Genomic DNA, 20450 nt, shown 5'->3' with positions numbered 1-20450 from the left:
TATGCTGGTGAGCGGAGGCTGAGAATTACTTCTCTAATAGTTGAGGATGAGGTAAAATTTGCACACAGGGTTTTCTTCTTATCTCTCATTGTGGTGGGGAATGTATTTTAAAGTTGTAAAGACTGTGAGTTGACCAAACTTTATTAAAAATGATGTGAAATTTTAACAACCCTTCAGGGCTGAAGAACTCTCTCATGTGGACTACAAGGCAAAATAATGGCCTAAGAGTCAGGATTAATTCATTCTCTACTTAAAATCACTTCGTCTTCTCATATCTTTGATTATGAAATTAAGGCTATAGTGAAATACAGTAACAGTAAACCCTTTGCATTCCACATTCCGAGGCAGTTTCTCCATGTAAAGTGTGAATGCTGATGCTGGATGAAACAACAGAAATATTGGTGTAGAAAAATCCTGCCAATGTCTTGTTTTATAGTTAAGGTAGGCTATCCCAAGAGAGCAAGACAACCTTCAGTCCCCATGAAAATTCTAGCTTTCCAAGATATCATGTGGGTTTTCCCCCTGTTGTGCTTTGTGCAAATTTGTGCAAACTTCCTCTAGTATATTTTCCCTTTTCTGAAGCTAAGCACAAAGAGCAAGAACAAAAAGACAGGCTGATTGCTCACAATGATGCAAACAAGGTATATACTTTTTAATAGCCCATGCAACAAGGCAGCAGTTAAATTTTGTGAATTTACAGAAATGAGCAAGAATTGGTCTTCCACGTGTGCACATTCTCACCTTTCCACTTTGTCAACTGAGCTGTGAGAACATATCAAGTAATGATTTACACAGCCTTAAACAGGAATAGTGGCAATGTCAATGATTACAAACGGTTGAAATAGTCCCTATGAAGTGTTCACAAAACATGAGAATTACAATAGCCATTTAATGGTTTCTGCGTAATGGGGGGAGGGTAGACAAACTCTTACCCTCCCCTAGTCTTAATCTGACAGAATCCTAGCCATTTTCTGCAGCTACAGTATTTTTGAAGCGTCACTCAATTGAGAACAGGCTGCTTTGAAAGACAGTATGCAACAGTTGGGATGCTCCAGGAACAGGTCATCCTAGATCCAGCCTCATCAATTTAAAGATCTAGTGTATTAAGTTACACATTCCTTGATGATTTGGGATCAGATTATCTTTAGGACCACCTTTGTCTATATAAAGTTACTTATCCTTTGCAATCAGAAACAGAGGTCCTTCTTGCAGGCCTGTCACCAAAGGTGCAATCAGACAGCTGCATGATAGGCAGTCAAATTATAGGTGCAAAGGCCTATTATCCCCCTCAGTATTGTTCACCTGCTTTTAATAAAGAGCAACCTGGAAGCAAGCAGCTTGCTCCAAGAATGATTGTTGGTGTAATTCAAAAGCATTTAAAAATATCTGTTTCCGACAGTGAATAATGTCAAGATGTTTCTTGAATTTTTTTCTTAAAATGAGTTGTTATCTCCTTGGGGCATAGCGTTTTTGATTAGTGTAAAAACACACACACATACACCAGATGGTGGTGTGCGTGTAGGCATGTGTGTGTTATGTATATACATATACATGTGGAATGGAAGTACTTCTGTACTAGTCCTAAGCCAAGCCTTAACCTTACAACTGAGTATTCTCAAAGGCTTTCCCAGCCAGGATCCAATGGTTGTTGTAGGTTTTTTGGGCTGTTTGGACTGAAAAACCTACAACTTACAGCTGAGTTTTGGGAGCATTCTTTCCTTTGGGAGTCTTATTTGTTTTCTGATGAATAGCAAGAGTTCTATTGTGTTCCTAGAGCTTTGGAAATTTACGTTTTGGGACCAAAAATCTCAGAATCCCCCAGCCAACATAGCCAAGATGCTATGCAGAAATATAAGGCATACAAGACATATAAAGCAGGGTTTTGCAAGATATAAGCATAAGGTGATTTCAAATGTGATTTGACAAATGACAATCTAATGGGGCACACAGTAACAAAAAACTGTCCTGTCCTTTGCTGGCTTTATTTTATTGTATTGTACACAAATGGTTTATATGCATAAAAAACCAGCAAAGAATTATGTCTACATTAGTTTTCTACACCTCCTGGTATAAAACTGGGATTGGATCATTAACATTATCTCACTTCCAGAAAAACTGTACTTGTAATCTTGATCATTTGTACATATTTTTGTTTGGTTGCACCCATGTACAGTTCCAGTGAGGAATAAACAGCAACAAATACTGCAGCACTTCAAAGCATAGGCGATCCATGTGCGAGTGGGACGGTGAGCTTGAAGACTAACACAGTTATTATGTTGTAGGTCTTCATGGATTAGAGTCCATCTTAATACGGACGCTTGTGCTACAATTACTGTGCTTATTTTTACAGTGTGGTTTTTGCTCCTGCAGACTGATAGTTACTTCGCAGGACATTGTTGTATCTAATGAGAAAATTCAAATTTAAGTGCCTACATAACTGGACTTTTCAGATATGTCTGAGTGCTCAGGATCCTCACTGAAATAAAATACATAAATTAGCAGATTTTTTTCTTTATCAGTTAAATAAATCACTTAGAGTTTCCTGCATATTTGTTCTCTTAAGATATACTTGCAAAGAAGAATATAAAGTCTGTTGTGTACAAGAATGATTATTTTAAAGAACTCTAGCACTTATGATCTTTTCCTACCTTTCTTGACAACTGATTAAACTCTCTTATAAGCTCCTTCAAGCAAATGTGCTACATGTAATTTTTCTAACCATGATTTTAAGTTCACTCATTATAGGAACAATATTATGAAACTTATTTAGGCCTAGATAGAGGCATTCTTTCTCAAGTATGTATTTTGAGTGTTTTTTAAACTATATGAATAGAATTTTGGATTCTGGGGAAATTATTTGAATAGCAACAATGTTAAAATAATAATAATAGCAATAGCAATAATACTTTTTTCCATTTTAGGCATGCTCAAATGATTTATCTGCATGTCCATAAATTAAAAATAGTTTGATTTGATTTCAAACCACTTATGTGCAAAAATAATTTAAAAATGTTTACAGTATCGGGGAAATATGATATTTTAACAATAATAGTCTTTCTACTTCTTTTTTAAATTAGAGTGACCGTTGGCGGACTAAAACCATCTGCGAAGATTTCCTAGATACACAGATCATGCAGCCATCTGATTCTGAAAGGTATTAACAGACCAGGGCTCAAACTATTTCAATTTACTTTTTAATAAAGGCTTGTGATACTTGAATGAACTATAGCTGATCATTTTCAAAGCAGTTGTGAAAATTACAAATAAAGAGCCTCATGGTGCAGTGGCTAAACTGCTATATTGTAGCCATTTTTAAAAGCCATTTAAAAACTTGGCTCTTTAAACAGGCCTTCCCTCCAGTCAATTAATTGTTTCGTTTCTCTATTCGCCCATCTTGATAATATATATATTCATAAATTAGTTGGTTATATTATTAGGTTTTAGTAATGTATTATTTTATCATTTTTTATCATTTTTTATATGCTGCCCCAAGTAGACTTTGTCTAGAGGGGCGGGGTATAAATCTAAATAAAGTAAAAGTAAAGTAAAGTAAAGTAAAACTGTGCTCATGATCCAGGGTTTAATCTTTGGTAGCCAGCTCAAGGTTGACTCAGCCTTCTATCCTTCTGAGGTTGGTAAAATGAGTACCCAGCTTGCTGGGCGGGGGGTAATGTGTAGCCTGCATTATTAACTTGTAAACTGCCCAGAGAGTGCTTGAAACACTATGGGGCGGTATATAAGCAGCTCGTTTTGCTTTTTTCTTTCTTTCTTTTTTCTTTTTGGGAAAAAATCAATATGTGATGCATCAGTCAAAAAAGATAAAAGCATATCAGCTTTCCCCACCCTATCTATCTATCTATCTATCTATCTATCTATCTATCTATCTATCTATCTATCTATCTATCTATCTATCTATCTATCTATCTATCTATCTATCTATCTATCTATCTATCTATCTATCTATCTATCTATCTATCTATCTATCTGTCTGTCTGTCTGTCTGTCTGTCTGTCTGTCTGTCTGTCTGTCTGTCTGTCTGTCTGTCTGTCTGGGATTTTTAAATGGATTGTTATACCTTACTGTTTTGAAGCTGTTTTGGTCTTGCTTTTGTTTACTCTTTTTAGATACTGTAAGATGCTTGGTTTCTTTTAGTATTTGTGTACTTGCTGTTGTTAATTTTAAATGCCTTCTTTTAATGATGTAAGTCATCTTGGTTCTTTTTTAAGGTTAGAGGTGGATACATACATACATACATACATACATACATACATACATACATACATACATACATACATACATACATACATACATACATACATACATACATACATACATACATACATACATACATACATACTTAACCCCTGCTATCACCAGATCAAAAATAACAGCAACAGCAACAAGAAGACATTGATAAGAATACATTTTAGAAACCTAATAAAATAGCAGTACAAATGCTCTCAGTACTCGTGGCGCAGTGGTTAAAACGCTGTACTGCAGCTAAAACTGTGCTCACGACCTGGGGTTCAAATCCCAGGTAGCCGGCTCAAGGTTGACTCAGCCTTCCATCCTTCCGAGGTCGGTAAAATGAGTACCCAGCTTGCTGGGGGGGGCAATGTGTAGCCTTTATAATTAAAATTGTAAACCGCCCGGAGAGTGCTTGTAGCGCTATGGGGCGGTATATAAATCCAATAAATGAATAAATAAATAAATACTATCATTATTGAAAGAGAGCAGAAGAGTCATCAAGCTGAAAAGTACCCATAACATGAAACTGAGCAAAAGATGAGCTGGGAAAAAAAATTCACATCTTTTCAATTTATTCCAACTGTTAATGACATTATTTGTATCTTGTGTGGGCACTTGGGTTAAAGGAGTCTCATTTGAATTTGTTTATTTGTTTATTGCATTTCTATGCCACCTGCCTTCCAACAGTGGGGCTTATGGTGGCAGAATCTGTTGGTAAAACCATTATGAATGGTTCCTGATTACTGGTTATAATGTGCGCAGAATTCAAACACCTCATTGGAGACACCAAAACATTACCTTGACATTAAGTTTAGTTAGTTTCCTTGTATTATAATGAAATAGATTGTAGTTTTAATTAATTATTTGATCATTCTGGTACTGTTTGCCTTTCCATGAGGAGCATGTGTTCATTTGTGTAGTGTTGTTTTTTTTGGTTTGTTTGTTGTTAATTCTATAGTTCTTTAAAAATGTAACCCCAAGCTATTAGGAAACTATCAGTTCAGTCCATATTAACAGCACTGTGTTTTTCCAGATGTGTCATTTTTCAGCCAAACAGCTGTTAACTATTAGCTGTTCTTTAAAAGCTTTGTTCCTTTTTCATAACGGCAGCAGAAGCACAGGGACATTTATAGGGTGATAGGCAGATGTTTTGGTTGAACTGGGATTGAGTGAAATAGTGTTGATTTTCTCTTTGTTTTCCAGATTACATGTTTATGTATTTTAAACTTATTTTTAATCTACATTATGCCAAAGATATGGTTTATCTATTATATTATATCCTCTCCTCAAGAGGAAATCATGCTTATATTTAGACTGTCCAAATGCAGGAGCAGGTGGTACTTTTAATTGGCCATTAAGAATATATATAATAAATAAAAAAAAACCTAGACTAGTTTGTGTGTATAAACCTGATGAAACTATCAGACCAAAGGTCCATCTAGCTAAGCATGTGTTTCCCATTGAGTACTTCAAGGCTGACATGCAACACGTAACCATCTTCTTTTGAGGGCTAAAATGCCTAAATGTGTCATATGTTCCGGAGCATATTTGACTGGAAAAGGTGTATTACATATAAGGTTCCATATAACATAGAAGGTTTCTGCATGGTGCAGTTTGGCTTCATTTTCAAAGTTTGCTCACACATCCACTGATATAAGTTGTAACAGTTATGTGTTCATGTGTATTCCTATAACTATACATAGGGATGTTCATATTTTATGTCATTCTTTTTCCCAAGCCCTAATTTTTCCTAATTTTATTTCAAGCAAATTAGACTCAGCCCTTGATCCTTCACTAAATTATACGATGCAGATGTGCACATCTTGTATGAATTTCCTCAGCTAGTATATGCTATTTTAAACTCTGGATTGTGTATATGCATGTGTGTGTGTGCATTTTTTTTTTCCAGCATATGTTACAGGGAACTCTGTTGTGGCTTGGGAAAGACAAAGGTTGATAGGGTACAATTGCCAGCCTTTCCAGGGGATTTTTTTTTTGTGCCAAGCAGCAAATCACTGGATAAATTTTCCCACTCTGCTCATTGCAACTGCAAAGTTCCTTCAAGACACAGGAGCTCTGTGGCATAACAGCAGACAATCTTACAACAGTGTTACACAGCCTACAGCAGATCTATTAGACTTCAGACAGGAAGTCGTTTAGCTAAATGTTCTAAATTTTTCTTCTTGAACATGAAAGCATTTCATATAACATTGCCTGAATGTTTTGAAATACATCTTTTCTAGGGCTGGTAGACTTGTGAGTCTTGGAATGGAGGTGAAGCAGTAAAACGTTTCACTTTATTCTGTGCTTCTGCAAAGGCAGAGAACTGCATGGAAAAAAGGGAGAAAATTGGCAGTACTAAATTGCCGCCGTTCTTTAGTTTAGAGTTTCTGTAAAGTATGAACTGGAAATTTGAATTTCCTGCCTTTTCTCCCTGCCTTTTTGCCTTCAGAGCTCTCAAAGGGCTTCCCCCCCCGACATCGGAGGAAGCTCTTTGAGAGCTCTGAAGGCGTTGATCGTGGTGGCAGGGAGGTCTCTCATGGTGGCGGGCAAGCCCTGGGAGACCTCCCTGGGGGTCCCCGCTGCAACCACCAGCACCTTCGGAGGTCTCAAAGGGCTTTGCCCCCAACATCGGAGGAAGCCGTTTGAGACCTCCGAAGCCAAAAAGGCAGGAAGAAAGGGCAGGAAATTGTAATTTCCAGCCCCTTCCCCCTGCCTTTTTGCCTTTTGAAATGCTGGAACAGATTAATTCTGTTCCCATGCATTTCAATGGGAAATGGTATTTTGACTTATGAACTTTACAACGTACAAACGTCGTTCCAAAATGGATTAAGTTCGCAAGTCGAGGTACCACTGTAGCTTCCACCACTTCACATTGCTATTGAGGAATTCAAGATCTCTCTTTTTTTCTTTAGATAATTTATTTAACTGAAACTTCTGTAGATATTCTCTTTGCTATATTATTGATTTCCCTGGTTCTTTGTATAGCGCTTGATAGAAATCCTTGACAATTTTTTTAATTTCCTTCTGCTCCCATTTAGTCTCTTCTTCCTGGTCTTTAAGGTTTATGATTTGGTTTCTTGTTGTTCTTTTCCCAGTGTATAGGCAAGCCATCTGCCTGGTTTGTTTGCTTTTTCAAAGAAATTTTGTTTCACTTGTTTTATCTTTATTGCCATTTCTGATATCCACCATAGATTTATTTGATGTTGTACTAATTTCATATTATCTACTAGTTTTTCAAATAAGCTATTTTGTTCTGACTGTTGTTCTAACTTGAAGAGTTTTTTCTCTAATTCTTTCTAATTTTGTATTTTTTCCCTTTTTGTGTTGCTGCATGCTTTATAACTCTCTCTCTTAGCTTGCTTTTCCTGCATCCCAGACTACTCTCATTGGTACAGCTGGAGTTTTATTTTCCTTAAAGAACCAAGACATTTCTTGCATCACTTCTTTCTTAAAATTTTCATTTTGCCAAAGACTATTGTTCATTCTCCAGAAAGATGTTTTATTTTGTATATTCAGTTATATAATAACTGGACTATCATCAGCAAAAGTTCTTAGTAGTATGTCTATAGTCTTCATCACTTTTATCCAGCTTATTGGGATCCAGCATACAATCTTTCTCTTTTATATGTGTTGCTCTCCATGCATCTATCAAATGAAACTCTTCTGCTATAGACCAGAAGGTTTTTGATAATATGGTCCTTCTTTCTTTTTTCCTTTTTCTTAATGTTTGAATGTTTGTGTCCAGTTTTCTATCTAGAACTGCATTGAATCCCCATACACAGCAACTATCTTTGTATTCTTTATCTTTTTGTAGTTCTTTGAAAAATTTATCTTGATTTTTATTTGGAGCATAAATATTTACTATCAATTATTTTCCTTCCCTCTTTGAATTTCTACCATCAATATTCTTCCATCTTGTGATGCAGAAATTGGTTTAAGTTTCAGGTCCTCTTTTATAAATGTTTCCACCCCTCTCTTTTTTTCTTTGTTGTCTGATGCAGCGAAGAGCCTCCCTAATTTTGGCATTTCCAAATATTTCAAGTCTCTTTTTTAAAATATAGTTATCTTGTATGCATGTAACGTCCAAATTCAGTTTGCCTTTAACAATGAAAAACTGTAGATATATATACCCCCAAAGCAATGTCCAGCAATTTTCTTGTTTAAAAGTCCGATTTCTTATCTTTATTGAGCCTCTTTACTCCAGCCCAAATATTTCTTCTTCCTTAATCACTCTGGGACAACAGTTCTCGGTACTCACAAATTATGTTGAGTCTGCAACATGGCAACTGACGCTCAGTCCAGATAACAGCTTGTTGAGACTTTCAGAGCAGACAAGCAGATTCCTCCACCTATTTGCTCCCACTTGGTCCCAATCTCTTCTGGGGTGTTACCTCTCCTGATGACACCCACAATGGAGCATTTCAGCTCCTGTTATCTGGTTGATGGAAAGGGATACCTTCTCAGAGATCTGAAAGACACTACCTTCCCTGCTTTGTGACAAGTCCTGATTCCCCCGCCTTGCCTTTTTATCTGGCCCAGGCATAGGAAGAAGAGGGAAAGGGGACCCAAGTGATCCCCCACCCCTGCTGTTTTTACAAAGATAGTGGGGGTGAGGGATCACTTGGGTTCCCCTTCCCTCCTTCAGCCCTCAAAAATGTGTAAAATATATGATGTGGCCCCCACACTGAAAAGTTTGGAGACCCCTGCTTTAGCTGATCAGAGTTATGATAGAGCAGCTAGGAAACCAAGGGGGGGGGGGCGGGAGAGATGAGAAAACTGATAATCAGTCCTTTTCTGCAGCTTGTTAAGGCAGCTTCTGCTAGCTGGAAGCAGTTAAAAACAAACATCTAACCTTTATTTAAGAAAGTTACATTCCAGATAGAAAAACCTAAACCCTAATCCTAACTAGACAGACATGCACCCTAGAAGGCACATAGGAGAAGTGAAACAGTATGTCTGTTCCTTAGAAAAAGAGGAAAGGAAGTTAGACTGATAGACCAACCTGAAGGGTATCAGTCTGACAAAGATCAGGAGGAAGTAGAGGCCCAAGAATCATGATTCATAAGGGCAGATTAGCCTCCCTGGCTGTTCTAAATCCCCTTGGGGAATTCTGGGGGAGCCTAATGGGTAAGAGGCAATGCTTGGATGATGCTAGGCCAAGAGAAAGGAAAGACACCAAGAGTACCAATCTGAATGAAGATGTAGAATAGACAAGCAAGGAAAACACCTGATCAGATTATGTCTTTATTTTTCTCACCCCACACTGGTGCAAATAGCTTGGTATATGCACTGGTATTTTAGTCCAACATTATAACATGTTAATTACAATTCTCATAACAAAGCAATTTCATGATCTATTTTTAACGAATCTGTTTTCTTCAACAATATAATGTTAATGCATTAGTAGCAAAACCATTTCTCAGCTGTAGGTTTTTTTTTTTTTTTTGCACTTATATACCGCCCCATAGCGCTACAAGCACTCTCCGGGCGGTTTTACAATTTTAATTATACAGGCTACACATTGCCCCCCCAGCAAGCTGGGTGCTCATTTTACCGACCTCGGAAGGATGGAAGGCTGAGTCAACCTTGAGCCGGCTACCTGGGATTTGAACCCCAGGTCGTGAGCACAGTTTTAGCTGCAATACAGCGTTTTAACCACTGCGCCATGAGGCTCATGGCCAACTTGACTGGGGCAAGTACCAATGAAACCTCACTCCCAAACCCTGCACACAGTATCAGACATGACCCTATTTCAGATGTTTGCTGCAGAAAACATTGTAATATATGCATCAGATGTGTTTGGCACAATAAAGTGCAGAACCTCTGATCTGGAATGACTGTTACTCCCTCTGGATTTAATTCTGTTCTGTATGCCCACAATCCTGAGTCTGCAACAGCTTCAGGAATCTTTTGCCTCAAATACATATTCATGAAGATGAAGCAAGCATATGTTTAACTCCTTGTTTCTGGCATTAATTTCCTCTCAAAGTAAGACACAGCTACAATGGGTGGGGCATTATATCCCCCTAAAACCCCTTATTCACAATTAAATTCTGTTTAAGTTACATTGGTTACCAGTTGCTGCTCGGGCCCAATTCAAAGTGCTTGTTTTGGCATATAAAGCCCTAAACGGCTTGGGCCCTGGATACCTGAAGGACCGCCGCCTTCCATATGAGCCTACCTGGCAGTTAAGATCTAGCCAGGGGGCCTTTTTGATAAAGCCGTCCCTCAAGGAGGTAAGAGGGATGGCTTGTAGACAAAGGGCCTTTTCAGCAGCTGCCCCCAGACTATGGAATGCCCTCCCGACTGAAATTCATCTGGCACCGACATTGATGACATTTTGGCGCCATTTCAAAATCTTCCTGTTCCAGAAGGCTTTTAATTGAAATAACATCAACTGTGGATCCTGATGGCAATTTTAATTGCATTTTAATCATTTAATCTTTTATTGTATTTGAATTGAATTTTAATTGTTGTAAGCTGCCCAGAGACCTTTGGGTAGAGTGGGCGGCATATACGTTAATTAATTAATTAATTAATTAATTAATTAATTAATTAATTAATTAATTAATTAATTAATTAATTGCCATCATAATTCACACGCTTCATTCATCACCAGCATGGGATAATGCACATCAATAACCTTTTTTTATTTTGTAAACTTGTACTGAGTGGTATCCATGCAAGCTTTAGTTAGTGGACATATTTGTAATTAGAAGGGAACATATCTGCCCCAAGAAACATCTCATACTCATCTAGAAACTCTTCCTTACAATTTCAGATGTGTGAGACTAGGGAGAGGTGGCTGGAAAGCTCAGTCAGTTGGAATACCTTGCTGCATGACTAGGGGTCATGAATATGATTCCCCACTGTGTCCTTTGGGAGGACAGCCAGCCTGTGTGGCCTTGGGCAAAATACACAGGCCCACAGCACCTCCAGAAAAAGGGAATGGTAAACTATTTCTGAATACTTTATACCTAGAAACCTCTGAGAAACTCTCAGTCAGAATCAACTTGACATCTCCTAATTATTAAATCAATATTATTAAGGGTAGAGATGAAAGAACAATTGCTGAATTCTTTGTTTTTGTCCATTTAAACTACAGGTATCTTGAGTTAGAGATATTCATGTTCAGTGAGTTTTCTAGTTTCCAGGCAACAGCCAAAACAAGGAGTGTTATTTTTTCTTTTTAATGTTCCTATAACTTGTGTAAACATTCTGGAAAATTAGTGCCTTTTCCATCTGAGAAGCAAAGTCCACGCATACACATCTGCATATGTAGCGAACACAAAACAATGGGTTTTAATACAGACATTTATTTATTTTATTTAAAATACTACAATATTTATATCCTGCCTAGAGATGGGCATGAACCAGTTAAGTGGTTCGTGGTGGTTTGTTTGTTTTTTTGACCAAACAGATGTCTGGTGTTACCTAGCCCCACCTCTTCCAGTGGGTACCCACTCAGAGGCAGCACTTGGCTTCCCTCCCCTGCCTCCCCTAGTTGCTCTGAGAGGGTGGCTGCTGGAGGAGGCGGGGTTGGGAAACGCCAAACACTTGTTCAGCTGAAAAACGAACCAGCACGAACCACCAAAGTGGCTATTCATGCCCCTCTCTAATCCTCCCTTTACCCTAAAAAAAGAGAGAAGACCTATGGCATTTTACAGTCTTAAAATAAGAAGCAATGTCAAAAGCTAAAAACTCTAAATTATTACAAAATTTAAAAAGAATTAAACACATATAATATTAAAAATAAAAATTCCTTTCATCCTCTTCCTTGTAAAGACTGTGGTAAAATATCTAGTTTTCTCACAGAATGAAAATAATTTTGTAGTTTCTTCTTCTTGCCTGCATGGATGAAGCAAGTGGTGATTTACATCCTTATATAAAGTAAGGGGTAGCTATCGCCTAAGCATGAGTGTCTCACCTCCAAACAGTAGAGTGAGCTTCTGTCATAGCTGTCAATAGTAATTCTTTTAAGTTACTCAGGGTCTAGTGTGTGTTATAGATAGCCCATCATTATGAGAGGAAATTCCTTAAATGATGAAAATATGTGATTGTCACAGCAGGAATTTTCTACTCCTTTAGTTTGCAAATTAACTTGCATTGTTCTGTGATTGGTCATTGCGAGGTAAGCACAGGCTTTGATTGCAAGTATAATTGAATCATGTCACTGGAGCACTGGAGCGTTCAGCCCTGCCCTCACCTGTCCATCACAGCTGAGCAGTGGAAAAGGAGCCAATGAGGGAACGGAAGGTGGTGCTAAAGGGGGAGATGCTGGGATATAAAGGGTATTGAGTATGAGATGGAGTTTTAGAGAGATCTGTGAGTCTGTGAGAGAGTGAGCCACAAAGTCAGTGAGAGTAGGGTTCTGTGTGTCAGTGAGTTCAGTGAGTGAGAGAAATTGATTAGCAACTTTTGATTTACATTATATATTACTGATCAAATAAACAAGTTTAAGTTTCAAAGCAACACATGTCTCAGTAAATAATTGGTACTGAATTGGTATTGGTGGCAGCAACTAAAGAAGAAGTGTGAGCACCTCCTGAAGGCCTGAGATAATAGAGGCTTCAGCGCGCTCGCAACAAGCACTAACAAATTTCTGCCTTTAATGACAGGCTATCCATAACTTATAGTTTGATCCTGAGGGAGAGGGGGGAATATAAAAAGAAAATATTAAGTCTGTTCATAGCTTACTTTTCTGCTCTTACATGAAGTATTCTAGGGTTAAGACCTGGCACTGAAATCTGATAACTGAGTCTGAATCTCTGCTAACCAAATCAAAGGCCTTTGTAAGATCTATGAAGGCCACAAAGAGTGGCTGTCGTTGTTCCCTACATTTCTCCTGCAACTGTCTGAGGGAGAATATAATGTCAGTGATGGATCTATTAGCTCAAAATCCACACTGTGATTCTGGATAGACTCTGTTTGCAAGCACCTGGAGTCTCTTCAGCACAACACGGGCAAGTCACTTCCCTACAACTCTGAGAAGAGAGATGCCATAGTAGTTTTTGTTTTGTTCTTATATAATATGACAATGTTTGCATCCTTCATGTTCTGTGGTACTCCACCTTCCCTCCAGCAAAGACAAAAGATTCCATACAGCTCAGTGGTGATGATATCTTTACAGCAGCACTTCGGCACCTTAACAGGGATGTTATCCTCCCCAGGTGTCTTGCTGGAGGCGAGGGAATCCAAGGCCGCTTTTATTTTTGCTAACTATTCCAAGACAGGCAGGCACTCAATGTTATTTAATTCCTCTTCAGTTACTACATTTTCTCTGGAATATAGCTCAGAGTTGTGCTGCACCCAGCAGTCCATCTGCTGTGCTCGGTTCTGGATGATCACACCTGTTGCAGACTTCAAAGGAGTAGATTTCTTCTGTAAAGGACCTAACGCCTGCTTGATACCGTCATACATTCCCTTGATGTTACCTGTGTCTGCTGCTATCTGTATCTGAGAGCATAACTGAAGCCAATAATTATTGGAATATCTCCTGGCAGTCTGTTGGACTTTGCTACGAGCAACTCGAAGAGCCTGCAATTTGTACTCACTAGGAAGGCTTTGTATGCTGCTAGAGCTCTCCTCTTTTCCTCAATGGCTGCCATCAACTCCTCTGTATGGGCTTCAAACCAGTCTACCATATTTTTTATCTTCTTGTGAAATGTGGACAAGGCGGAGTCATAAACAGCATTCTTGAAATGTTCCCACCATTCAGGTGCATTTGCATCAGCCGAGCCTGGAATTTGCTCCACTTGGGCAAATTCCTCCACTTTTTTCAGATTGTGAGTCTTGCTGATGTCAATATATGGTCTTCCTTCCTTTTTTGTGTGATACAATCTCTTTTTCCACAGTTTTACTCTGCTACGCACCAGGGAGTGATCAGTATTGCAATGAGCACCCTGATAACTGTGTGTGATCATAATACTAGGAAGGCTACAGCATCTAGTGAGAATCAAATCGAGTTGAAGGAATGCTTCAGTCTTGGATGTGTCCAAGAGACTCTGTGTTGTAGCTTCGTATTAAAGAACGTGTTGCTGACACAAAGACAATAATAACAGCAAAACTCCAGCAAGCGTTGGCCATTTTCGTTCATCTTCCCAATGCCAAAACAACCTAGACAAGTGGGCCAAGAATTGTGATCAGCACCAACTCTAGCGTTAAAGTCTCTGAGAATGAACAGCGGCTCTCTCTCAGGACTTTTTTGATAGTAGCTGCCAGATCGTCATAGAATTTGCCTTTGACTTCTGTTGTAGATGACAGTGCTGGTGCATACGCACTAATGAGGGTGACCAGTCCTGCTGATGAGTGGAGCTGCAGCGACAGGATTCTTTCAGTCCCCGCAATAGATGAAAAAATGGAACTCAGCAGAATATTTCTAACCGCAAAGGCAACATCATATTCCCTGGTCTCAGTCAATGGTTTTCCCTGCCAGAAGAACAAGAAATCATTTTCTTTCACAGATCCCAAGTCTGGGATCTTGTCTCTTGCAGGGCAACAATGTCCATCTGCAGCCTACTCAGTTCCCTGTTGATGACAGCTGTCTTGCGCACATCATCTATTTTCCGCAGGTCGTCAGAAAAGCCAGGGGTCATTGTCCGAGTGGGACAAAGGACAAAGGGAAAAAAGAGTAGAGGGAGAGAGGGAGGACTGTATGAAAAAGAAAAGTAGCTTCAATTTTTTTATATCCAGTGGCTCCCCTAAAAGATTTCTCTAAACTCTCAAAAGATCTACTGGTTTTAAATCACTTAGGACTTTTTGCATTCACTCACCCATATCTACACATCTATACTGTACAGTTTGTTAATTGGTGCCATATTAGCTGGAAGAGAAGGCAGTAACTTATCATATCATTTGTTCCCATATAGTTAAAACCATGTTACAGGAGATGAGTAATTCCTTCATGTGTTACTTGAAAGTAAGGGAAAGGAGTAACTGATGGGTGATGAAAGGTAGTGAACCCATATGAAATCATTCTGAGTAGTGAATCATGATGTATTTTGCAAAATTACTGTTCAGACTTTTGGTGTTCTGTATTCTGAGACTGTGAAGTACCTTTCTATGTTATTTTTCTATAGAAAAGTCTTCTAGAAATGTAATAATCTGGAGCCTTATATGAGAAAGTGGCTTCACAGAAACCATAATCATGGTGCTTTGCTTTTGCATGTCTCCCCTCATCTCCATCATGAACACCATGCTCCAGATGCCTACCTCACCAAAACACCACCTTCAGGTATGCCCCTCATCTTTACAATAACATGTCATAACTACCACACAGCGAAAACTCTGTTCGACTCATTCCAGTTTGAAAAAGTAGACACACACCCACCCATGGAAGAGGAAAAAAAGTTACTTTAACAGCAAAAAGGGCTGAAACAATTCAATTGCATTATGTGGTCAGTAAAACATTTCTTTGAATTCTCTTGTTTTATAAGTTGAGCAAATTCTGTGGTATTTGACCATGTAGTTGCACTCTTGGTGAGGGCTAAAATCAAAGGTCAACAAAGCTGGGCATCCTCCAAGGCCCATGTCCTGGTAGAGGGCAGATTTCTCATTTCTAGAACCTCCTGGTTCTATAGCGACAGTTGTTGTGGTTGCTACTGGTTCACCAGTTGAGCAAGCAATAGAAAAAAAAGAGTGTGATGCGGGGGAGGATGCCAGTGAGTAGGTCATGTGAGAAAACCCCACATGAAGCCTGAAACTGTTTTCTAGGGCAAATGTTTCTTGCTGACTCGTTTGTTTGATTGCATTTTAGTAATGAATGCAACCTACTATTTTATCTGACAGCAAACAGCAAAACAGAAGCTTTAAACCATGTTAAGAGTTTAATTTTGCTTAAATGTATGGAAACACATCATAGTTCCCAAACATGTATTACATCTGATGACCTTATTGTCTTCAAATAAAAAAATAAAGCAGTAGAAATTTATATTTTCCTAGTCACTTATCATTTAAAAGGAATTAGGCTGAATGCAATACAGTATCATAAAAGACTGCCTTACTCCTTTTTTCGAAATTGTGGTCTCTTAGCCCATCCTTCTGTAAATCTATTTTATGTACTGCCAAGGTTGGTAGGACTTTTCTTATTTTTAGTCTAGGATGGGGATCTGTATTGAAGCTCCCCCTATTCGTATCTTTTAGAACAGGTTTAGTGAGCGACCCATTCAATTTGCTTTCAAAACAAGTGTTGCTGTTCCTCCATCAAATTACATCAGTATGGTGATGGTGGGGTCTATGTCCAGCTTTGTAATTATTCAGAAGATTCCAGTGCTACCCACTCACCCACAAAACCTTCCATTTGTTTAGATCCTGGTTCTGAAAGGTGAGAGTAATCTAACATTGCCTGAAAGCTTTGGGACTATCTGAGGTTGAGACACCAAATAAGGGTAAAGGAACTGCATGACATTTATATTTGCTGAGTAAAAAAAAAAATCCTTGAAATATTACCTGAAGAAAGGTACATTTCCTGGTTAAGGAGATGTTACCTAATCAGCTCTTTTATGGAGCAATATATGGTTTTCCTGATTTACACATTAAATAACATCATCAGATGTTAAGGAAATGTCACCTATGAGTTAGTCTCCAGGATATTTTATTAACAATGGTCTGGGTTTTCCCTTCAGGAAAATTATTTGTCAGTTCCTTTCTCCAGATACCCCACTAATCTCAAAATGTTATGTTTTATCTCAAAGCCTCTTCCCCTCCATGTCACTCTTATGAAAATCCCTTCTATTGTATTCATGCAGTACATATGCCTTTCCTCAAACCTCCAAGATTACCTGTGTTTATTCTTGTTACTTTTATGAAATATCAGCACAGTTGTTGTACCATTCAAGCTGCTGGTTTTGCTTCACTGGCACCTTTCTATCATTCAAGGACTGGCAGTCTTTGGCCCTTCATATGCTTAGGCCTACAGTTCTAATAAGTCACATCCAGTATGTCCAAGGGTATAGGATGGTGGAACTTGTAGTCTGAAACACCTGGAGGGCCAAATGTTGCCCTCCTGGCATACAAAGGATCCATTTGTCCCACTCCAGGACTGAAAAATGACTTTTTGTTTCACGTGGATTGTCTGTGGACAAACACTAGCTCTATGTGTTGGAAACAGAGATGAGCACCACTACCTAGAGTTGGACACGACTGGACAAATTGTCAAGGGGAACCTTTACCTTTACCTTTATCTGCCTTCAAATTACACAAACAGTTGCAATACAGTCCATTTCCCCACATTTATCACGAGACAGTGTACATATCTAACAGCAGATTATGAAAAGTCTTAAGGAGTAAAAGACACCCAATTGTCATTGTATAAGCTTTTCCCATCTTCTTTATCTTGAAAATGACCTTGTTTTGTTTTGTGATTGGTCACCAGGAGGTAAATGTGAGTTTCATTGGAATTCTGATTAATCAGGTACAAATCTCTGACAAATCTCTACCATCTTTTAATAGTTCTCATTTGATTTGACCCTGAGACAGAGGGAGCAGCTAAAGGGCATCCAATGAGCGTAATAGTGAGGATTTAAACTCAAAGATTCTGGGCTCTTAGTTTGTTATACTGCAAAGGCTGAGGCAAAAGTGTGAAAGCAGACACATTTCTGTGACTACTCTTAGATGCATGACCACACACCAGCTTCCATATGCCCCTCTTCAAGCTTTCCAATCAGCAGGGCTCACTTACAAGAACATGTGTTTAGTATTAAGGTGCCGTCCACCAATTATCCTCACCCATTCTGTAAGTAATGTGCGCTAAAGTTCATGCTCAGTTAAGTGGCTGCTTCCATATCTTAGCCTTTAAGTGCTTCCAAATGTCACCAAGCTCACTTAATTCAGTACAGTAAATTATATTGTTCAGCAGGAATATATTCTGTGTATTACGGCATGCTGACAAACTGTCTGAAGTCAAACCACATGCTCTTGCTAGGACAGAGATGAGACAGAAGGGGTGATGATTGTACTCCTGATGCATGCTTAATGCCACGCAAAAATCCTAATTAATGAATTTAAAAGGGTGCTATAAAAGAAATACCCTCTAGGAACTTAAAAACACATGTCTCTGAAGTTCAAACTTGTAAGTTGCTGTTGCTGGTGGTTTTAACAGTGTTCCAAGCAGACAATTTAATTAGTCATGATAATTTTTTTTTCAAAAAGGGGAATAATACTATCTTTGAGAGTGAGTTACTTATTTTTCACCATACAGATAGCATTCATGATGACAGGAACACTACTGCCAGCGTATATGGAAGACAATAAATGGAATATTGGCTGCAAGGTGCCCAAGCTGAAAATTTCTCTCTTTTCTGAATTTTACTGTGTGGCGCTGCGCGAGTCAGTTTACTCAAACTTTCAGGTGTACAACAATCACTGTTGATGGAACAATTGCTTTGGTCCCACTCTGCTTTTCAGACCCTGTAAATGGTTGATTGCCAGAATGTGGTTTTACTAGTTGGGCCAGTGAAATTATTAACGGTTATCAACTCGAGGCATAAGGTTTGACCATACCTAAAACCAGAACTTGGAAAAGTTACATTTTTGGATTACAAGAAGAATACCCCAGTAGACATAGCCAGTAATGCTGTAACCTTAGTGTTCCAGTCCGCCAAATTAGATTTATTCAGGAAAACCAGGGGCGGTCTCTCCCTGAGAACTTGGATGCTGCCCACAGTCATCCCTTAACCTTGGAGGGCTGCTCCCAAGACACCCAGCCCTTGATTTTTTCTTCTTCTACACATTGTGTGTGTGTGTGTGTGTGTGTGTGTGTGTGTGTGTGTGTGTGTGTGTGTGTGTGTGAAATCTGAAAAAACACCCTCACTGTGCTTTCTAGGGGCCAAATTTATAACAATTTTTAAAATTTAGCATATGCAGGCCTGGTATGAGTTTGCTGGGGGACCCTCAAAGGATGGCAAAATTGCCCTCCTCTCCTCTAAAGGTTACAAGAGGTCTTTATGTGCTAAAAACTAATGGGTGTGGGGTGCTGAGGGATAGTGTTTCAGTCCTTTTGCGGGGAGCTACCTGCACCCTATTGGTTGCATACTGCATATCTCAGATGCAAGCAGTCTTCTGCAGATGCTTTTGAGGCAAAGGAATCCAGATGAGGCACTTGCACATCTGGATTCCCTTCAGTTGTACTGATTAGATACACCTTTAGGGTGTGAATGTTGATAAATGTGTCTCTATCTGTGGCCGCCATTTATTAACTCTATCTGTGGCCGCCATTTATTAACTATGACTATTTGCTAACAACATAACCTGGAGCAGAATCTGTATTTAAGTTTATCAAATTAAACCAACCAACCAACCCAGAAATGTAAATGGAGCTGGAGGAAAGATGGGGCTGTATCTGTAACCAGTTTTTTTTAAGGAGATTAACTTTAAGCCCCACATGGAGAAACTAACATGGTCATATCTGGCAGATCACATTGCAGAGTAATTCATTTGCTCTGTAATATAGCAACAATAACGGGTGATTTAATGGGGGCTGTAGGGTTTGTTTGTTTTCTTTTAATATGTTTTATATATTTTATATGGTTTTAATAATATTTTGTAAGCCACCCAGAGTAGTGGTATGTTCACTAAATGGGTGGGGTATGTATGTATGTATGTATGTATGTATGGATGGATGGATGGATGGATGGATGGATGGATGGATGGATGCATAAATAAATAAATAAATAAATAAATAAATAAATAAATAAATAAATAACAGCAAACCAGTAGTAAGACTTTGAAATGGCCAGCTGCATTTCTCTCACTTAAACCTTATTTATATATGATACATTCAATTATAAACCAATGAAATATTGTTTCTGTGGAGGTTCCCTCCATCACCATCATCATGCTTTTAACCCTCATGAGCAGACTGCAGGAAGGTGATATGACAAGTTTGCTTGAAAATGTTCATTCTGCTGAGACAGACTCTCTGAACAAATTGCGAAAGGCTGTTGAGACATCACTGGGCCCCATGAGATTTTTCACATCCAGCAAAAAAGTAGCTGGGAGTCACTGATGTTTCTGCAGTTTATGAAAAGTGTCTTTCCTGGTTTTGAAAATGCAGACATTTTCAGAGTGAATCCACATGGCAAGCACAATAGGACTATTGGGCTGATTAAACCAAAGGATGCAAATGAGCCATTCAACGGTGTCTCATTGTTAAAAGTCAGTTCTGTCCAGCTTTGCAATGTTACAAAATACTTTCCTGCAAA

The 20450-nt window shown here is 38.7% G+C and overlaps 1 protein-coding gene across 3 annotated transcripts in view; it reads left to right on the top strand.

Annotated features, from left to right (window-relative positions):
- The window catches only part of TNIP3 (TNFAIP3 interacting protein 3), a 60952-nt gene that overhangs the window by 2073 nt on the left and 38429 nt on the right, over positions 1-20450 (top strand). For all 3 annotated transcript variants that reach the window (XM_073001705.2, XM_073001706.2, XM_020781456.3), the window contains exon 2: positions 3078-3154. In XM_073001705.2, coding sequence (XP_072857806.2) covers positions 3078-3154 — 77 coding nt within the window. The remainder of the gene's footprint in view (positions 1-3077; positions 3155-20450) is intronic.

This window comes from Pogona vitticeps, chromosome 5 (genome assembly GCF_051106095.1).
Source record: "Pogona vitticeps strain Pit_001003342236 chromosome 5, PviZW2.1, whole genome shotgun sequence".
Classification (NCBI taxonomy): domain Eukaryota; kingdom Metazoa; phylum Chordata; class Lepidosauria; order Squamata; family Agamidae; genus Pogona; species Pogona vitticeps.
Note: the sequence above shows the minus strand (reverse complement) of the source record. Positions and strands in the feature narration are given on the sequence as shown.